The 15,928-nt window shown below is 32.3% G+C and overlaps 3 protein-coding genes across 7 annotated transcripts; all 3 read right to left on the reverse strand.

The window, feature by feature from the left end:
* Positions 1-66: 66 nt before the first annotated feature.
* Positions 67-3,195, reverse strand: LOC102666792 (lysM and putative peptidoglycan-binding domain-containing protein 1). Of its 2 annotated transcripts, none has more exons than XM_006590738.4 (4): positions 2,603-3,195; positions 1,621-1,767; positions 1,408-1,517; positions 67-929 (listed from the first exon to the last, which is right to left on the reverse strand). In XM_006590738.4, the coding sequence occupies exons 2-4, from the start codon at positions 1,750-1,752 to the stop codon at positions 404-406; spliced, it is 768 nt and encodes a 255-aa protein (XP_006590801.1). In that variant the 5' UTR covers positions 1,753-1,767; positions 2,603-3,195; the 3' UTR covers positions 67-403. The 2 variants fall into 2 exon arrangements, with proteins under 2 accessions (XP_006590801.1, XP_014619425.1); XM_014763939.3 differs by having other exon boundaries at positions 1,621-1,855.
* A 41-nt stretch (positions 3,196-3,236) lies between these two features.
* Positions 3,237-6,983, reverse strand: LOC100785073 (ribosome biogenesis protein SNAIL1-like). Its single transcript, NM_001255668.2, has 7 exons — positions 6,863-6,983; positions 6,587-6,790; positions 5,950-6,180; positions 5,349-5,441; positions 5,076-5,263; positions 4,212-4,405; positions 3,237-3,583 (listed from the first exon to the last, which is right to left on the reverse strand). The coding sequence occupies exons 1-7, from the start codon at positions 6,863-6,865 to the stop codon at positions 3,486-3,488; spliced, it is 1,011 nt and encodes a 336-aa protein (NP_001242597.2). The 5' UTR covers positions 6,866-6,983; the 3' UTR covers positions 3,237-3,485.
* An 883-nt stretch (positions 6,984-7,866) lies between these two features.
* LOC100810566 (photosystem II stability/assembly factor HCF136, chloroplastic) lies at positions 7,867-11,699 on the reverse strand. Of its 4 annotated transcripts, XR_005887112.1 has the most exons (10): positions 11,271-11,697; positions 10,950-11,185; positions 10,720-10,850; positions 10,264-10,396; positions 10,055-10,177; positions 9,335-9,409; positions 9,009-9,124; positions 8,599-8,682; positions 8,271-8,502; positions 7,867-8,089 (listed from the first exon to the last, which is right to left on the reverse strand). XR_005887112.1 is itself a non-coding variant. In XM_041006665.1 (9 exons), the coding sequence occupies exons 1-8, from the start codon at positions 11,569-11,571 to the stop codon at positions 8,616-8,618; spliced, it is 1,182 nt and encodes a 393-aa protein (XP_040862599.1). In that variant the 5' UTR covers positions 11,572-11,699; the 3' UTR covers positions 7,867-8,089; positions 8,599-8,615. The 4 variants fall into 4 exon arrangements, 1 of the variants encoding a protein (XP_040862599.1); XR_005887111.1 differs by having other exon boundaries at positions 8,599-9,124; XM_041006665.1 differs by lacking the exon at positions 8,271-8,502 and having other exon boundaries at positions 11,271-11,699.
* Between the last annotated feature and the right edge of the window lie 4,229 nt (positions 11,700-15,928).

Consider the following 15,928-nt stretch of genomic DNA (forward strand, 5'->3'; position numbering starts at 1 on the left):
TTGCAACCATGTAAAGTTCAGCGAATCGGGTAGAAAATTTCCTGTAGTCATCTGCTTAGGTATTTCTAAGACAACAACATTTTTTGGCCATGTTTGCTGCCAAATATATATATAAACAATTTTTGGGGTTACAATCGAGTCCCCGCTTAAAGAATAGTAATGTAATATATAACATTTTTCACCTCAGAAAAATCTATTGCAAAAGGGATCAAAATTGGTCTGATAACTAAGTAACTACAAATACTTACTGATCATGTGTAGTTGTAATCCTTTCTTCGACCCGTTATTGGGTTGGGCTGAAAATGGTCTTTAAATCTGGTTTCAAACTACAACTTGAGGTTTGCTGAATGGATGATTTTGATGCTGTAAACATGACACCATGCTAGTTGGCATGGCACTGCGCTTAAACCACGTGATTCGAATAAGCTGTCAGTGCAATTCGGCTACCAGATTTCTGCCTCTGAGCTAGTCCCTTTGCTGATCTTGCTGAAAATGAAAAGCTACCATTACTGTTATTACAATCCTGCTTCAAGAGCAACTCTGGAATACGCTGAAGGTTAGCTTCAGATTTATAACTCCTCCGGATAAGTGTACCACTCCTATCAGAATCACTTCTTCTGGCTTTTACAACTTCCATAATGTCATCCAAAGTTTCGTTCGCCAAACTATGAGATTTTTTGTGATGACTATGATGTTGAGGGGACATTGGTGATTTCTTGTAGAATGAACCATTTTCTGAACATTTTGAAGCCCTTTTTTCGTACTCCACCATGCTAAAGATTTCAGATACAGATTTCTTCATTGTCGGTTTAGTTCCGTAGTGACTTCGTAAACAGCTCATGACCGGGGAGAGCTTCTGCTCGGAGGACTTCCTTCTCAGGGACTTTGCATTATCAGCAGCTGGACTGTTGTCTGTGTTATCATCATATCTGAAGGGACAACGTTCAATAAAATGAATTCAGTATATTGAATTTAGTAGAGACAAAGCACAATGAAGCTAATACACAAATTTTTGCGCCTGCTTTATTTATGTTCATAATAAAGGAAATGGTACTGAAGTTTCATAGTACGTGGTTATAACCTACCTGTAAGCATTTTACATACATCAACCTTTCTTGTTAAAGAAGATAAAAGTGTTACAGCATGAATCATGATCTAACATGTGAATCAGGATATATATATATATATATATATATAACTTTTTCAATGTGTCTCCTTGGCATACAAGATATAACTTCCAAATCAATCAATGCTAATTAAAAATGTTAAGATTAAATATAAGGTGAGTTAAATGGTTAAGGAAGAATAAAAGAGGCGAAAGGTCGTGGCTAGATTTGATCTTCTCTGCTAACAAAATTAATATTTGCTGATAAAAATTTAAATGGTGAATTGAATAAACATACATACCCTGTAATAATGGGCGGAGGGTGCTTTCCATTTAGTGGAATGCCAATAGACTTAAGAGCAAACATCTGGCTGTCAGTAACTAGTCCATTCATCTTTTTTATGTCCGCAACCTACAATTTTCGAAAGAGAAAGAAATATACCAAGTGGTAAAATTATTGGATGCAGAATTTGTTCATATGTCACAAAGTGAAAAGAAAGAGAAAAAAAAAGTACCTCAACACCATACTTGATTGCTATGCCAGCTAGCGTGTCCAATTTGGAAATTGGATGCTGAATGTAGCCTAGCGTTGGAGGGGATGATGCAGAAGATGACATCATCATTTGGCTATGATTATAATCATACATAGAGCGTGTTTGGATCTGCATTGTGTTTCCGTATAAATTCACGTCCAATGTTAATTTTTAAGCTCTTTCCACTGACATTTCCATCAAATAATATCTCCTAAAACTGGAATCAACAATGCTTCAAAAAGGAATCAAATCATGTTGATGGAGAAAGGAGAAATGATGCATGCAGTTAATCTGATCTATATTTTCTGTGTTCTTTTAGTGAGAAAAAAAGAAACCAAGATTTCTTTCAAAATTAGTCAAAAGCCTTAACTAAGCTTATTTTTTTTTATAAATTTACAACATAACTATAAATAAATTATTAATTATTAGAACTGTAAGTCAGATTGCAATCAAAACATTTAAAAATAGACATTTTTCCAAATGCATTTTTGGCATTACTATATGAAAAAGAGGTTTTGGTGGATTATGTAGTATGTATAGCTGCTGATATTCATCCCTACCAATAAAAAAACAACCTCCTCTATTTAAGGCCTTTCAAACTTTTTAGGTCACGTTGCTAAATCAAAGATAGAAAAAATGGTAGTCAAAATGTACCTACAGCATGCCATTCCTCTAAATTTATGGGTTTTATTTAACAAAAGCAAATGAATTGTATACCACTGAAATGCTTGGTATAAATGCACTTTCAGTTCTGCAGTGCTATGGATCTATTCTACTACACTACCATGTTTTTTTTTTTTGTGAAAAGAACTACACAACCATGTGAGTTATAGTATTCACGAGGATTGTAGTTTAATAGCACCGCAATTAATTAACTACTCATTTGATTTTAAAATTTGGAAAGAATTGAGAATTTCTGTGTTTTAATTTATTTTGAAAGGAAAAAGAACGCAATTAAACGAACCTTCTAAATCCCTTCTTATTACATGATTAACTTCTAGTTTCCCTATCCCGATCCCTTGAGTGATAAACCCTTGTTTCTACTTTCTAGTCGTCATGAATCCTGTGGTAAACCAAAAATAGGAATAAGTTCAAGAAATCTCCAAAGATACATACAACTCGATTATCCAATTACGGTTTAGATTAATTATCCATTTCCTAACTAGGTTGATTAAAAAAACATTAAGCACATATTCAACAGCTTAATTAATATAAAAAGATTCAGAAAAGGGGATAAAAAAATTTAAGAAAAGGAAAAAAAAAATGTACATGAGAACAGGCAATTGGTGGTGTTTGTTTAATTTTTTTAATCTATGGTGGATAAATTACGATGTTAAATTGATACAACACACACCATCACAATAGCTACTTATTCCTTTATTATTATTATTATTATTATTTGATTAGCCTTGTTGCTAGAGGACTTTACATATGCCTTAATTATTGTCTCCGTGCTAATTCGTCTAATATGAAAAGTTTACCATTGGAATTAGGATAAGCATAAAATTCTTTTTCATAAGCAGTATTGAACAAATTAGATATTGACCCAATCGTCACGCAGGTTAAAAAATATTTGTTATAATTTAAAAAAAATAGAATTAAATAAATAAGATATTTATATATATTTTGATTTAAAAGTAAAGTAGAAAATGGGTAATCAAAATGAACAACATTTGATTGCTCTAGATCTATGTATTTTAACAAAAACAAATGACTTGCATACCCCAACACTGGAATGCTTGATATGAAAAATTTCCAGTGGCACCTAACAGTTCTGCAGTGTTATGGATACTACAAAACTTGAATACTACACTACGTGAAAACACTGACTAATCAAGTTCTTGATCTTAGTCTTCACTATCCTCTGGATGCTCTCCATCTTGATCTTCTTCATCTTCTTCACCCTGCATCTCATCATCACTTTTTCCTTTGCCACCAGCTTTTCCTAATAGGGAAGAGTAAGATAAGTAGCTAGTAGAGAGAGGAAAGAGTTGTGAGAGAAGTATGTGCAAAGAACAAAAGTTCATTGACAAAAGATGTAGGCAATTGGAGAATTTAAAATCAGAGGAAAATGACCAAGGGGACTAAGCAATGATCAAGGGAGAAGAAGAAAAGAAAGAAAATAAATGAACTTATGACTTATGAGAGTTGTTGAGGAAGCAAAGACTTCTACAGGATATATGCAATAGAAATCAGAAGGATCACCAATCTTTACTCTACCAGAAAGCTAGCAAGAGCAACAACTTTAATGACAATGTTCCTTATCAGCATCAAGGAAATATGTGTAGTTTTCTGGATTTGGTACTTGTGATTCATGATATGAAATATATAATGCATACCTCAAAATAATCATGTGTAACAAGAAAAAAAAAATTCTTGGAGGAAGTTTATATTATATTGTAGTATTGTACATGAAAGTAGTTGATTGCCATTGGTCCATCTCTAATTGTTTATTCAAGAATAGCTCAAATGAACATCTATTCACAAAAAAAAATAAATCTAATTGTGGCTTTCATAGATTTTTCAACAAAAATAAGTAAATTTAATCGAGGCCAATGTGTAGGATAATGTACCATATTCACTGAAGAGAACTTCACCCGAACACAGTCCCTTCTCAATTCTAACTAGTTGAAGAGTCATTCTGGGTCCAACCTCATGCAGTTTGACAGCACTTTTTGTAGAAGCACGATTAACTCTACCAATGTCACTGGACAAAGTAACTGTTGCTGCTTCTTCATCAGCTTCACTTTCTGATCCATAGCCAGCCCTTACAAATCACACATGAAACAATAAGGAGAAGGGAGGAAAACAGTGTGATCAATTATTTTGTATAGATAACACAATTTTAGTTCATTTTTGAACTACTTTGTTCTTTATCTGATAGCTGCTTCTCACATATAAGTAAAATACAAGAGTTCAGGAAATATGTCACTATCGGAAAAAAACTTCAAAAACCATTTTGGCAAATTTATATAGACAACAGTTTCAAAGGTTAATCTTGGGTTCTATACTGAGTGGTTGAGAAAAGAAAAGAAAAGAATATTAAAAAAATTCTTGTCATTGCTTATTATTTATGCCTCCCAACATAAATATTTAGCAACTGGCAAAGAGAAAGTTATTCAGATCCTAAACTCATAAGCAAATGTACCTTCCTTTCCAGGGAAACCTAATATTTGAACCTTCCAATTAAAATATAATATTTGTACACTCACAGGAACAAAGAGTTACATCGAAAAACAAAACGAAGAACTAAGAGCAAGTTGAATAGGTTTCTGTTTGTTATATATCTAAATACTCTAAAATATCATATCTGCCTATTTAAATAAGGATAATATGGGTGCCATGCAAAGGTCAAATGGATCATACCAGCTCTCTCAGTTCGTCATTCAAAAAGGAAAAGAAAAATGAAAACTTGAATGAATAAGCAAGTATCTTACTTTGTGACAAAATTACTAACATCTAGAAGATTCCTTAGATCAGGAACCTGATGGCTCTGCACAAGTTTTCTTATTCTGCGTGAAACACCTACAGGTTGTAGTCTTATGGAATAATGGCGAAAATCAATGAGCTTAGTGTCTTTGTTGTAATTAAGCAACACAATTCTTTGGCATGTGGAGAGCTTAACCTGAAATAACAAGTTGTGACATTAGGAGATGAAGGACTTGGATGTCAAGTAAGTCATTGATGTGTATGTGTGCCTATAAACTCACAGTTTTGACATCAATTGTTGGAAAAATATTCTGAAACATGTTAGTTGTAAGCTGCAGTGGTGGATCTCCACTCACAAATCCAGAAAGCACAATCTGGCAAGAAAACATGGAGACATAAATGTTGGATAAATAACAAAAGTATACAACTACTAACATTTACTAAGTAAGCAATTACATATTTTAGTACCAAACCTCCAACTGGTTGCAAAAGTTGTATATTCCCCTATTTAAATACTACCAGTCTACCATTAGCAGTTAAGTCATACAAGAAATTGATAATAACATGAGAACGGACATCACAAAGTCATAAAACAAATTCATGTTCAGTGCAATATCCATTAGCAGCAAACAAACTAAGAGGTCTTGACCATCTCATCAGTCCTTAACTTGATAAGGATTAAAGGTAAAAACAAAATAAACAATCCTTTTCTCACATTCTGTTCGCATACTCTAATCTAGTGATAATAACAGGGTGAATGGCATTTGAAGAGCAAATAATATCATGAAAAGTTATCAGTTGTGCGGTTCCATTTAATTTGTCTAAAGTTTAAGATGCTGCAATGCTTCAGTTGCATTATGCGAGTACAAGGAAATACTTTACCAGAGCAGAACTTTTAAACAGATCCTTAGGGCATCGAGGATGCAATTGAGATCGAGCAATGTCAGCGGCCAATGAGTATTCATGTATCTTAAACGTAAGAGTAGGCCCTTGAGGGGTTGTTGCAACCCTCAAGTAAGGTGAAGTAGCGGTTTTTGACAATATGAAGAAATGTGTGACACCCATAGGTCCAGCAACATTCAGAAAGTCTCGCAGATTATTCCGTTTCTTTTCCTGCAAAAAAGAAGACATAATAGTATATAATCGATGTCAAGACACATAACCTTACTCCAGATGGATCTAAGGGCATTTTCTGGTACAAGGCCACAAATATTCTCTATATGAGACAATCCTGATCATGCTAAGCAGGTAAAAATACTATGAGCTACAAACTCAAAGTTCAAACTCAAGACTACTGATTAAGCTGGAATAACCCTATGTTAGCTCTACTGATTGATCAAGGCGCATCTGGCCACATGGACTTTTTTCTTTTCTTTTCTTTTCAACAAATTATTTTTTTATAGTTGCAGGCACATAACTTAGAAACAAATTAGCACTAAAACAATTTATATGATTCACTTTAAAAGTTCATTCAAAGATGAATAACAAAAGTAAAGAAGAAGGGAATATTTATACTAACCCTGAGGCTGAGAGCAGTGTACGGAAGCATCAACTTTCTGAGGTCCATCTGAAGCTGTTTGAGAGGAGCCGGCAACTTGCCTCGTGAAAAGACGAAACTTTTGGGGATTTTCTTTCCCGTAATAGGATCGACGCTGGGTTGCTCTTGCGGTTGCTTCGGTTTTTTTATGATAACGGGTCTTCTGAACCCTTGTTTCTTCTTCCTCTGTTTTCATTCACAGAGCGATAATTGAAATCAGACAACGCAGAGGAGAGAGAGAGAGAGAGGTGAGCTTACCATTGTTTGGGTTTGGGGGCGTGGAGGGTGTTTTCGCAGCCGCCGAAAGGGTTTTAGGTGCCGCTGAAAGAGCACTGGGCAAGGGCTTAGAGATAGAGGCTAGAGCTGAAAGAAGGAAAAATAGGATTGCATACTTATTTATGTCAATATATTATATAAAAGGTTATAAATTTGGTCCCTGATTATTTCGGATTTAGTAACCGTTACAAAGGTTGATCGCTATCACGTCAATGAAAACAACAGAGTTGACATCCAAAACATAACACGTGTCAATAAGAACATGACATATGGTAAAATTAGATGTCGTTAATTAATTTTTAAAAAAATAAATAAAATAAAATTCAATCAAAACATGAAAATAGAAAATGAAAAATTATTTAAAATACTTGTTTGAAGATATTATATTATATTTTTAGAATATTTAGAGGTTAGGACATTCCAAGAAATATTATGTCTAACACATAATAATATATTCTCATCTAATATTTTTTTAAAAAAAATAGTATAAAAGACAAATTTACTTTAAAAAAGATTGATATTATTTATTTGCTTAAACCTATAATAATTAATTTAAATAATTGATACATTAAAAGAGTAATCAAGGTAATTAATATATTTAATTTGGTAATTAATATCACAATTTAATAATTCAATTGTTCCTTTTTTAAAAATGTTAAATATACATTATAAATAATTTAAGGATAAAATAAATTAATTTTTATTTTATTTAGTTAATAAATTTAATTATATATAAGTTAAGTTACTCTAATATAATTTTAATGTAAATATAAAAATTTAATATTATTTATTTTTAAAATAAATACATATTTTAAAAACATTTGTTTAGTATAACAGTATGTTTCAAATTTAATTTATTTTTGTTTTAATTTTTTAATGAATAGTTATGAATATACTTACAAGCATACATACACATTCATAAACACTGTGATAAACTCTCGTGTGATAACTCTTATATTGAATAAGCGCTTTTGCAGTACAACACATGCAGCATAAAATTGAATTTTAATATAATAGTAACGTGGCAATTACAATTTTACATTGACATAATATAGCTCTCTTTACAATAGTGAAGTTTGTTTATATACTTCCTCACATTTTTTTAGCACAACAGCAAGGAGTCGATTTGATCCCATAGCTCTCTCCATAGTAATGAATGTTAAGCATGGATATGTAATCTGCTACAAAATTGCATTTGAGGCAACAGACCTACAAAATTACATATTTCAATCAGAAAATCAAACCATTCAGATCACCTTAAACCAATGATCTTAATTATATAAGAATCATGATCCTATGCTTGAGGTGCTTGGCAAACCTTGCATGCATGTTAACCCCAAAATTGATGTAGCCAAGGAGGATCAACAGAAAATCATATAATATAACTAACCTTCAGATAACAAGTTCCTGACTGTTGAAGCTACTATTTCTGTTTTACTTCATAATTTGTCTTGTTTAATCAATAGCCATTATTTTTCTTCCCTCATTTTTCTTTTCTTCTACAACTTCTATCTTATTCTCTTTTATTTTTATCTCCAGCTCATAAAGTAAACCAGAAAGACGGGGAAGTGCTCTGCTGGCATTTTCAGCTTCTCACACTCAATCCCGTGACAATTACAAAACTGTACAGACCATTAAACGATGCAGGTATAACTACAAGTGATATTCAAATATATAATGGTTATTTCATCCAGAATCAGGAGGAGAACACTATTTACCATGTTGCATTACAACTCTATCCAAGGTAGCGAAGCAAGACTCCATCATTCCCCAATACAAATCCCTTCTTCTCATCAATGAACCTGCATCAAGTAGACCATTTACAATTAGAAATTTTATAACCTTCAAAATAGCATTAATCAATTCTCATAACTCCTAGAAAATTTGTCATCTTGTTCTTTTTTTAAACAGCATAATACCTAACAGTTTATTTCAAGTCAACTAAATCCATGATAAAATTGAAAAAAAGGTATCATAAAGACAGATGGAAAATGTAAATATAAATACAAGACATATTAGCAACATGAGGAGCCTGGCCGGGAGCTCTTCCAAGTAATTTGTGCTTTTAAAGTATAGACAATAAATAACTATAATTATAAAAGTGAGGCTTAGTAATAGATAGACTGACTTCACTGAGTATAAATTTGCAGCAATGTTGTCAGCAGCTTTGTCACGGATCCATGACTTGCCACCATTAGTAGTTCTCAAAAGAATACCACTTCCTCCTGCTGCCCATGCCTCATCCTGTATGCATAATTTAGCAAACTATATATATAAAATAATGGCTTCCGCATTGTTCTCTGTTTTCAAAATTAATAAATATTGCAAAAACTGAAGAGGCAATCTTCCAATGTTCTTTTTTTTTCTTTTTTCTTTTGGAACCTGTGACTAGACTGTTACATTCAAGAATTGGTTACTTAATAAAGCAACTCTTTGAATGGAGGAACACTTTACCGTTGAACGATATCCAACATCAAGAATGCCAAAACCCCGGCTTTGAACAGGAACCTCCTCAAATTCTTCAGTTAACTGAAACAACAATAAATAATGTTCTTATCTGAAAAGAAATGAAGCAGAAATCTACAGCAGGCAAAAAGTGCAACAAAGCCAATTATTTTTTATCAAGATATTTTAATTCTCTACTTTCGAAATTTATCATGTTCAGTATAGTAACGACAGAAACAAAAATGGTTCAAGCACTTGTGCACTTTCTTAGAAAGGATTTTCGTTCTTATAATCCTCTTCAACTTCTCCCTACTTCAACCAGATGCAACTCAAACATTTTGGGCTAGTTGAATTGGGAACACAGATTAATATGATAAAATTAGCATATGCTTGGTTGAACTTATTTTCCGAAATTAATCCATTTTCGATCATGCACTCAGTGTGATGTGACAACACAAGGAAAGTGAATGCAAGAAAGATGTTTGATCAAAGACAGAACTTTCCTCATTAATAAATGAGACAAGGGATAGTAAGTAAAGCAGTCTGTGAATGTACAACTGACATAAAGATGGAAATGTCCCAGTGAAGAAGGGCGACAAAATTCAAAGCTAATTTAAGACTTAAAGAAAATAGTTAAAAGATTATCCAGAATGACGTTGGTAAGGAGTGAAATGGGAGACTGTTAGTCTCACATTCATACACTAGAATGACATTCTCATAATAACTTACCCCTGTGCCCTTGCTGAGATAAAGACCACCTCCACGAACAAGAAGCCACAGACCACCATCAGCTCTCCATCCCATGTTCTGGATTCTTCTGGCAACTGCTCTATTATGTGGCTGCCAGAATGGCTGAAAATAAAATAAAACAATTATTACCAAACACTATGCAAGAAGGCATATCAAAAGTAAATGCCATCACAGAGTAAATCCCTCACCTGACCAGGCTCCCAGGTTAAGTAGAAGTTGCCCCGACTTGAGACTGCAACATACCTTCCATCTGGAGAGCGATTGACAGTATTGAAAGTTCCAGTGTAGTAGCTTGCACCACTAATACCACTAGAAACTGTTCTGAAGAAGCAACAAAGATAGATAAATGCCTTGACCTTGCCGTATAAAACTGAAAATATTTAGCAATTTACATAATACTATGAAAGATGCAACAATGAATGAGTTTTTGAAGCATATAATCAAAGAAGTCAACCTTCTTCGTGAATAACATCATTGACACTCGCCCTATAGCAAAATTCTTCAAGCAAAGCTTGAACGCATTTCAATATTATTATCGTTTCACTTACTTATTTGAAAAAGATAGCATCTGCATTACTACACGAGTATCCATTGATATTTCTTCCATACATACATAGATAGATGCTGCATTATTGGAAACTCACCTGTTAAGAGTAGCTGAGACAGTTTCCTGCACAGCAGCCCTCCAGTTGTAACCTCTGTTTGCAGTAACATATATGGCACCTTCGTCGGTCACCATCTCCGCACTCTTCTCACCGGTTGCCTTTATGTACACCTGCAACACATTATTGATTTCAGTACAAATTTCACAATTGTAAGAGCAAATTAAGGAATAAGCAAAAAAAAACATTAACTATGGCTATGCATAACCAACCATATCCCCTGGAAGTTCAGCACTGAGAGGTATCCTCTCCCAACTGTCTCCGGCATCGGAAGTGTACAACAGAATCGCAGGTTTTCCGACAATCCACCCTTCCTTCCCTTTGAAGCTGATGGAATTGAAGCGATAGTTGAAATCTTCGTCTTCAGCAGAAGGAATCGAACGCGGAGCCCAAGTGTTTCCTCCATCTTTCGTCTCCAGAATGGTTTGCCTCGTCCCGAGAAGAAAACCTAAAATGCCAACAACGTTCATTCATTTAACTCAAAGTCAAACAAAGAGAAACACATCTGAGAAGAGATTAGGAATTTACGATACCGTGGTTGGGATCGTCGGGGACAAAAGCGATGTCGAGAAGCACGACGCCGGGGTCGATAGGGAGGTATACTCTCTCCCACTCCGAAAGCGCGTCTTCGGCACGCGCCGCTAACTGAGGGAGCGAGACCGAGAGTGCGGCGGTTTCGGCGATGAAGCGTCGCCTGCTTTTGGAGAAGTCGTCAGAAGAAGAAGAAGAGGCTTTGACAATGAGGCTTCGGTTTCGAGAGAAGGTTCGCGTGGAAGGTAGAGAAGGCCTGAACAATGTGGTTGAGTCGGTGAAGGTGAATTGCAGAGTGGCCATTGGAAGCCGCTTTGTTTGTTTGTTTTTCTCTCTCTGCCTTATCCTAACGGCTTCGCGGGTGATTTCAAGCCGTTTCACAGTTCACTTCATATTCAGTGAGTGGATCATATGCTTCCAAGTACCAACCTTTTCTGTTTTTCTTTTTATTTTTATATTTTATATATTTCTTGCATCCACTACTTCCACAACTCCACTAATGCCATTGACCACTTTTTTTTTTATTAACTAAGTTTTCAGGCATAATTTTTTAAATTTAATTTTTATTCTTTAAACAAAAATTTAATTGGTGGAGGTTTTTTAATTTTTTTTATTATAATTTTTAGTCTTTGAACAAAATTTTGACTAATCAAAGTTCTTAATCTTTTAAAAATTTTAGTTTTTAGTTTTTGAAAGAAAGTTTAAACTTATTATTTTATTTATTCAATAATATCTCAGGACTAAAAATTAAATTTTTCAAAAGTTTAAAAGACTAGAAATCTTAATGTAAAAAGTTGAAGAGTTTGATTAACCAAATTTTTATTTAGAAACTAAAAATTTTAATGGTAAAAAAATTAAAAGATCTTAACATGTCAAACTTTTATTTAGAAACTAAAAATTAAATTTTAAAAAAAATTAAGGATTAAAAATAGTTAACATTTTTTTCTTTTATAGATGAATAGTGCTAACAACACATTCTTTGTCACATCATTTTAAGCACACTCTTTTTTATTGGCAAAAATTTATTGAAAATGACAAGAAAGAGAAACATTAAATAGAATGTAAGAGCTACAAAATATTGTGATTTTTAATAAATTTCAATTAATAAAATAGAATGTGTTCAAAATAGTATGTTAAAGAGAGCATTCCTAACATTTCTCTTCATACATACATTCCTCTCCTTACTTGTTTTTTGTTTCAACCCAACTTTAATTAGATTAGACTGCATTAGGTTGTACCACTAAAAATTGTCATCTTTTTAACTCTTCAAAAATATCTCAAACTCAAAAAACAATAAGTAATATTTTAAAATTAGTATTTTTAAAATCTTATTTTGCAACTGTTCTTTGAAATGAGGATTAAAAAAATCAATCACAATGTCTTGCATAAGCATTGACATTTACTTGTAACAATACATGTGATATACTCACAATACTCATAAAAATATTGTATTAGTGTGATAAAGATAAACTATAAACTTGTGAGAGAAAAAGTTATGTATTGATAATGTAAAAAAATTTACACAGTCGTTCCATCATAATTCATCATGTATGATAAGTTTGTCCACTTTAAATAATTATCTTTAAGTAATTCATCATATATGATAAGTTTGTCAACTTTTTTACATCAGTGCATAGACATTAAATTCTAAACTTGTAACCAATATATTTAAGTAGCTCATTCACAATGATAAAAACATATACTCATAACTTGTTTAACAACTCAAAATATTAATAAAATATAATATTAGTAGTATGCAATTAGTATGTTGTTTACTTTAGGATTTTCTATATTATTATACAATTAATATTTTGTTATATGGTTATTATATATGCAAGTTGGGTTGGGTTTTGACCTAGTTCATAACTCAAAACTCATTATCCAACCCAATTTTTTTTTGACTCGCTAAAATAGAGGTAATCTAATCCAATAACTCAATCCAATCACACAAATGTGCGTTTGATTGGACAAATTCATGGTTTGGATGTGATTCACTTCAATCCTACTAATAATGAATACTAGGGAATGAATGGATACAAAGATCACTTAAGAAAAAAATAAAATAAAACAAAGTTAGAAGAGAAATGGAAAGATGAGACTCACATGGGTTACAAAAGTAGATGCAATTTTTTTTTTATAATTAGGAATCAAATTTAGGTTTCATGAATTTTATAATAATTCACACACACTACTCAATTATTAAAGTTAAATTTTTGTTGAAAAAATAAGCTAAATTTTCTAGATAAAATGAGATGTAATTGAAATACAATCGAGATTAGGATAGATTTATATTAATTTAAATAAGTTAGATATTTTAAAAGGGTTTAATTCAGTTGGTTGAACAAAATATGTAAGTTATTGTAAAAATTTTGGTATTGTTTTTTATTTCTACTAATAAAAAATATTACGTTGGATAGACTTAGTTTTGAATCTCCATATAAAATAAATTTTATCGAGTTAAGGTTGACTCAATCCGTTCAAATCTTTTGTAAGATAAATTATGTCGAGTTTAAGACAAATTTTGTAGATAATAATATTTTTAAGAATGATGTTATTTATATATTGAATAAAAATAATAGTGTTACATAAAAGGATTTTTTGCACAAATGTAATGGAATTTGATTGATGAATCGGGTGAAATTTAAGTAGTTCTATGCAAAATTGGAAACTATATGTATTTTCTTGGGGGGGGAATTCCCTTACCTTACTATCCTTTTGCAATAAATAAATCCAATTGAGTGACCATTCCCAGAGAATGTGGTAACTTGGCAAACTTGAGATACGACTAGCACTCAATTACTTTTAATGCTGAATGTTAAAGTCAAGTTATCTTTGAAAGTCTTGTTGTTCATTAGGAATTAGTTTCATTATTTTTTGCTCGGAGGACACCTTTGATCCAATCCCAAATATATAACAAAAATTCTTCTTAAAAATATAATGTAAGTGAAAAACTTGTAGATAGAAAAATTAACTTGTGACAAAAAAATCAAGGTCAGTTCAAGGTGAGTGAGACTTAAAACAAAATTTAAGAGAAACATTTATGTGATAACTATATAGTATACTTTATTTTTTGCCTACATATGAGACTTTCCAGCAATCAATTATGCTGGTCACAAGCTGTTTAGATAAACTATTGTCAATATATAGGTACTATAAAATAAGAAGATAAAATAAATTAATTTTTTTTATAGAATAAAACTAATTATGCCCACATATAAATTGAAACAAGTTTTTGGATAAGTTAAATAAGAGAACTTTTAAAAGTTAGGCTTTTGATAGTGTTTTTTTATTTTAATGATAAAATTGTATTTATTTTTATTTCATTTCTTATTTCCAAAAAGATATATAAAAATACCAATGTATTTTCACTATTTCTTATAAATTTATTTAAAACTAAAAACAAAATAAGAAAACAAAAACAAAAACAAATTGAAACCATATCAAAGGACTTCTTATTTCCTTTTTTTCTTTTGAAAAACAAATATTGAATGCGTACGTCAATCAATGGAGACTACTTCACTAGCTAGGATTAAATTTGGGATATGTCCACGGTGAAGTCTTGAAAACATGGCACACCCGTGGACAGTAAGTATTAGCCGTTAGAATAAAAAATTCAAGGGCCACGATAATTTACCGGTTACCCGAACAACAATTTTATTGTTTTTGCACATTAGTCCTTGTATAAAAATTGGCATTTGGGTATATTTGCAAATATTTTCCTTCAAAAATTGAAAATGTTCAAAATGTGTAAAGATCAATGCTGCAACCTCCGCTCCGTCGTCCGTGCCATCTGCCAGCAACATATAGGAATGAAAGTTATCTTAGTCTCTTCCAAATCAAATATATTTCTGTTTCAATTCCTTCTTAGAAACAAAACAATGCTTGATTTAAGATGAAAAATTAAAACTCCAAAACCTTCACCAGAATTTATCAAAAACAACTAGAACATAATCAGACAACAAAAAATAGAATCAAATTTTATCCACAGAAAAGAAACCTATAAATCGAAATCCCTGCTCTCTCTAGCTATTTTGTAAACTAATGGGCTTCGAAAATGGAAAAGAAGATAAGCAGAAAGAAGACGAAATGGCCGCCACCACCACCCTCCACCGTTTTTATCCTATCCACAATCTTCGTCTGCGTCCTCCCTCGAGTCCGGATCTGATCCTCTTTTCTTGTTTTTTCTCCGTCCAAGTTTGTACGCGCGGCAATCCTTCCCCTTCTCTGTTCGTCACCTCTGTTTTGCAGATCGGAGTTTTGCGGATCTGAGTTTTGAAGACCTATTTTAGCATACTGTTTCAGCACACCTATTGTAGCAAATAACGAAACAAAAAACCTATTTTAACAAATAAATTTTTTATTATATAACCGGCTGTTACCTGCTGTAACCGGTAATTTCTGATAAGCCACTGTGAACCACTCTTTAAAGACTTCACCGTAGACAAATCCTTAAATTTGAAATTGAAGCTCCCCATCCTAGCTACTAGGTTGAAGGACGTACGTACAAGAGAATAAATCCAAAATGACTTATGTAATTAAATATTTATTTTGCAATTTATAAAGATGAAACTTTAATTTTAATTAAAAAAACAACGTAAAAACAAATAAAAAATATCTTAGCAAAATGAAACTTTAATTCTAATGCAGTAAAACACTTAAA

Source organism: Glycine max, chromosome 11 (assembly GCF_000004515.6).
Source record: "Glycine max cultivar Williams 82 chromosome 11, Glycine_max_v4.0, whole genome shotgun sequence".
NCBI lineage: Eukaryota > Viridiplantae > Streptophyta > Magnoliopsida > Fabales > Fabaceae > Glycine > Glycine max.

Coding starts and splice junctions, on each gene's coding strand:
- LOC102666792 (XM_014763939.3), bottom strand. CDS start 1,773: ATGCAGATCCAAACACGCTCTATGTATGATTATAATCATAGCCAAATG. Junction 1,518..1,620: donor CAATCAAGTATGGTGTTGAG/GTACTTTTTTTT, acceptor CGAAAATTGTAG/GTTGCGGACATAAAAAAGAT. Junction 930..1,407: donor CCTCCGCCCATTATTACAGG/GTATGTATGTTT, acceptor TTGTCCCTTCAG/ATATGATGATAACACAGACA.
- LOC100785073 (NM_001255668.2), bottom strand. Junction 4,406..5,075: donor GTTAGTAATTTTGTCACAAA/GTAAGATACTTG, acceptor GTGATTTGTAAG/GGCTGGCTATGGATCAGAAA. Junction 3,584..4,211: donor AGTTCTCTTCAGTGAATATG/GTACATTATCCT, acceptor CTTCCCTATTAG/GAAAAGCTGGTGGCAAAGGA.
- LOC100810566 (XM_041006665.1), bottom strand. CDS start 11,571: ATGGCCACTCTGCAATTCACCTTCACCGACTCAACCACATTGTTCAGG. Junction 10,178..10,263: donor TAACCTGGGAGCCTGGTCAG/GTGAGGGATTTA, acceptor TTTTATTTTCAG/CCATTCTGGCAGCCACATAA. Junction 9,410..10,054: donor ATCTCAGCAAGGGCACAGGG/GTAAGTTATTAT, acceptor TTGTTGTTTCAG/TTAACTGAAGAATTTGAGGA.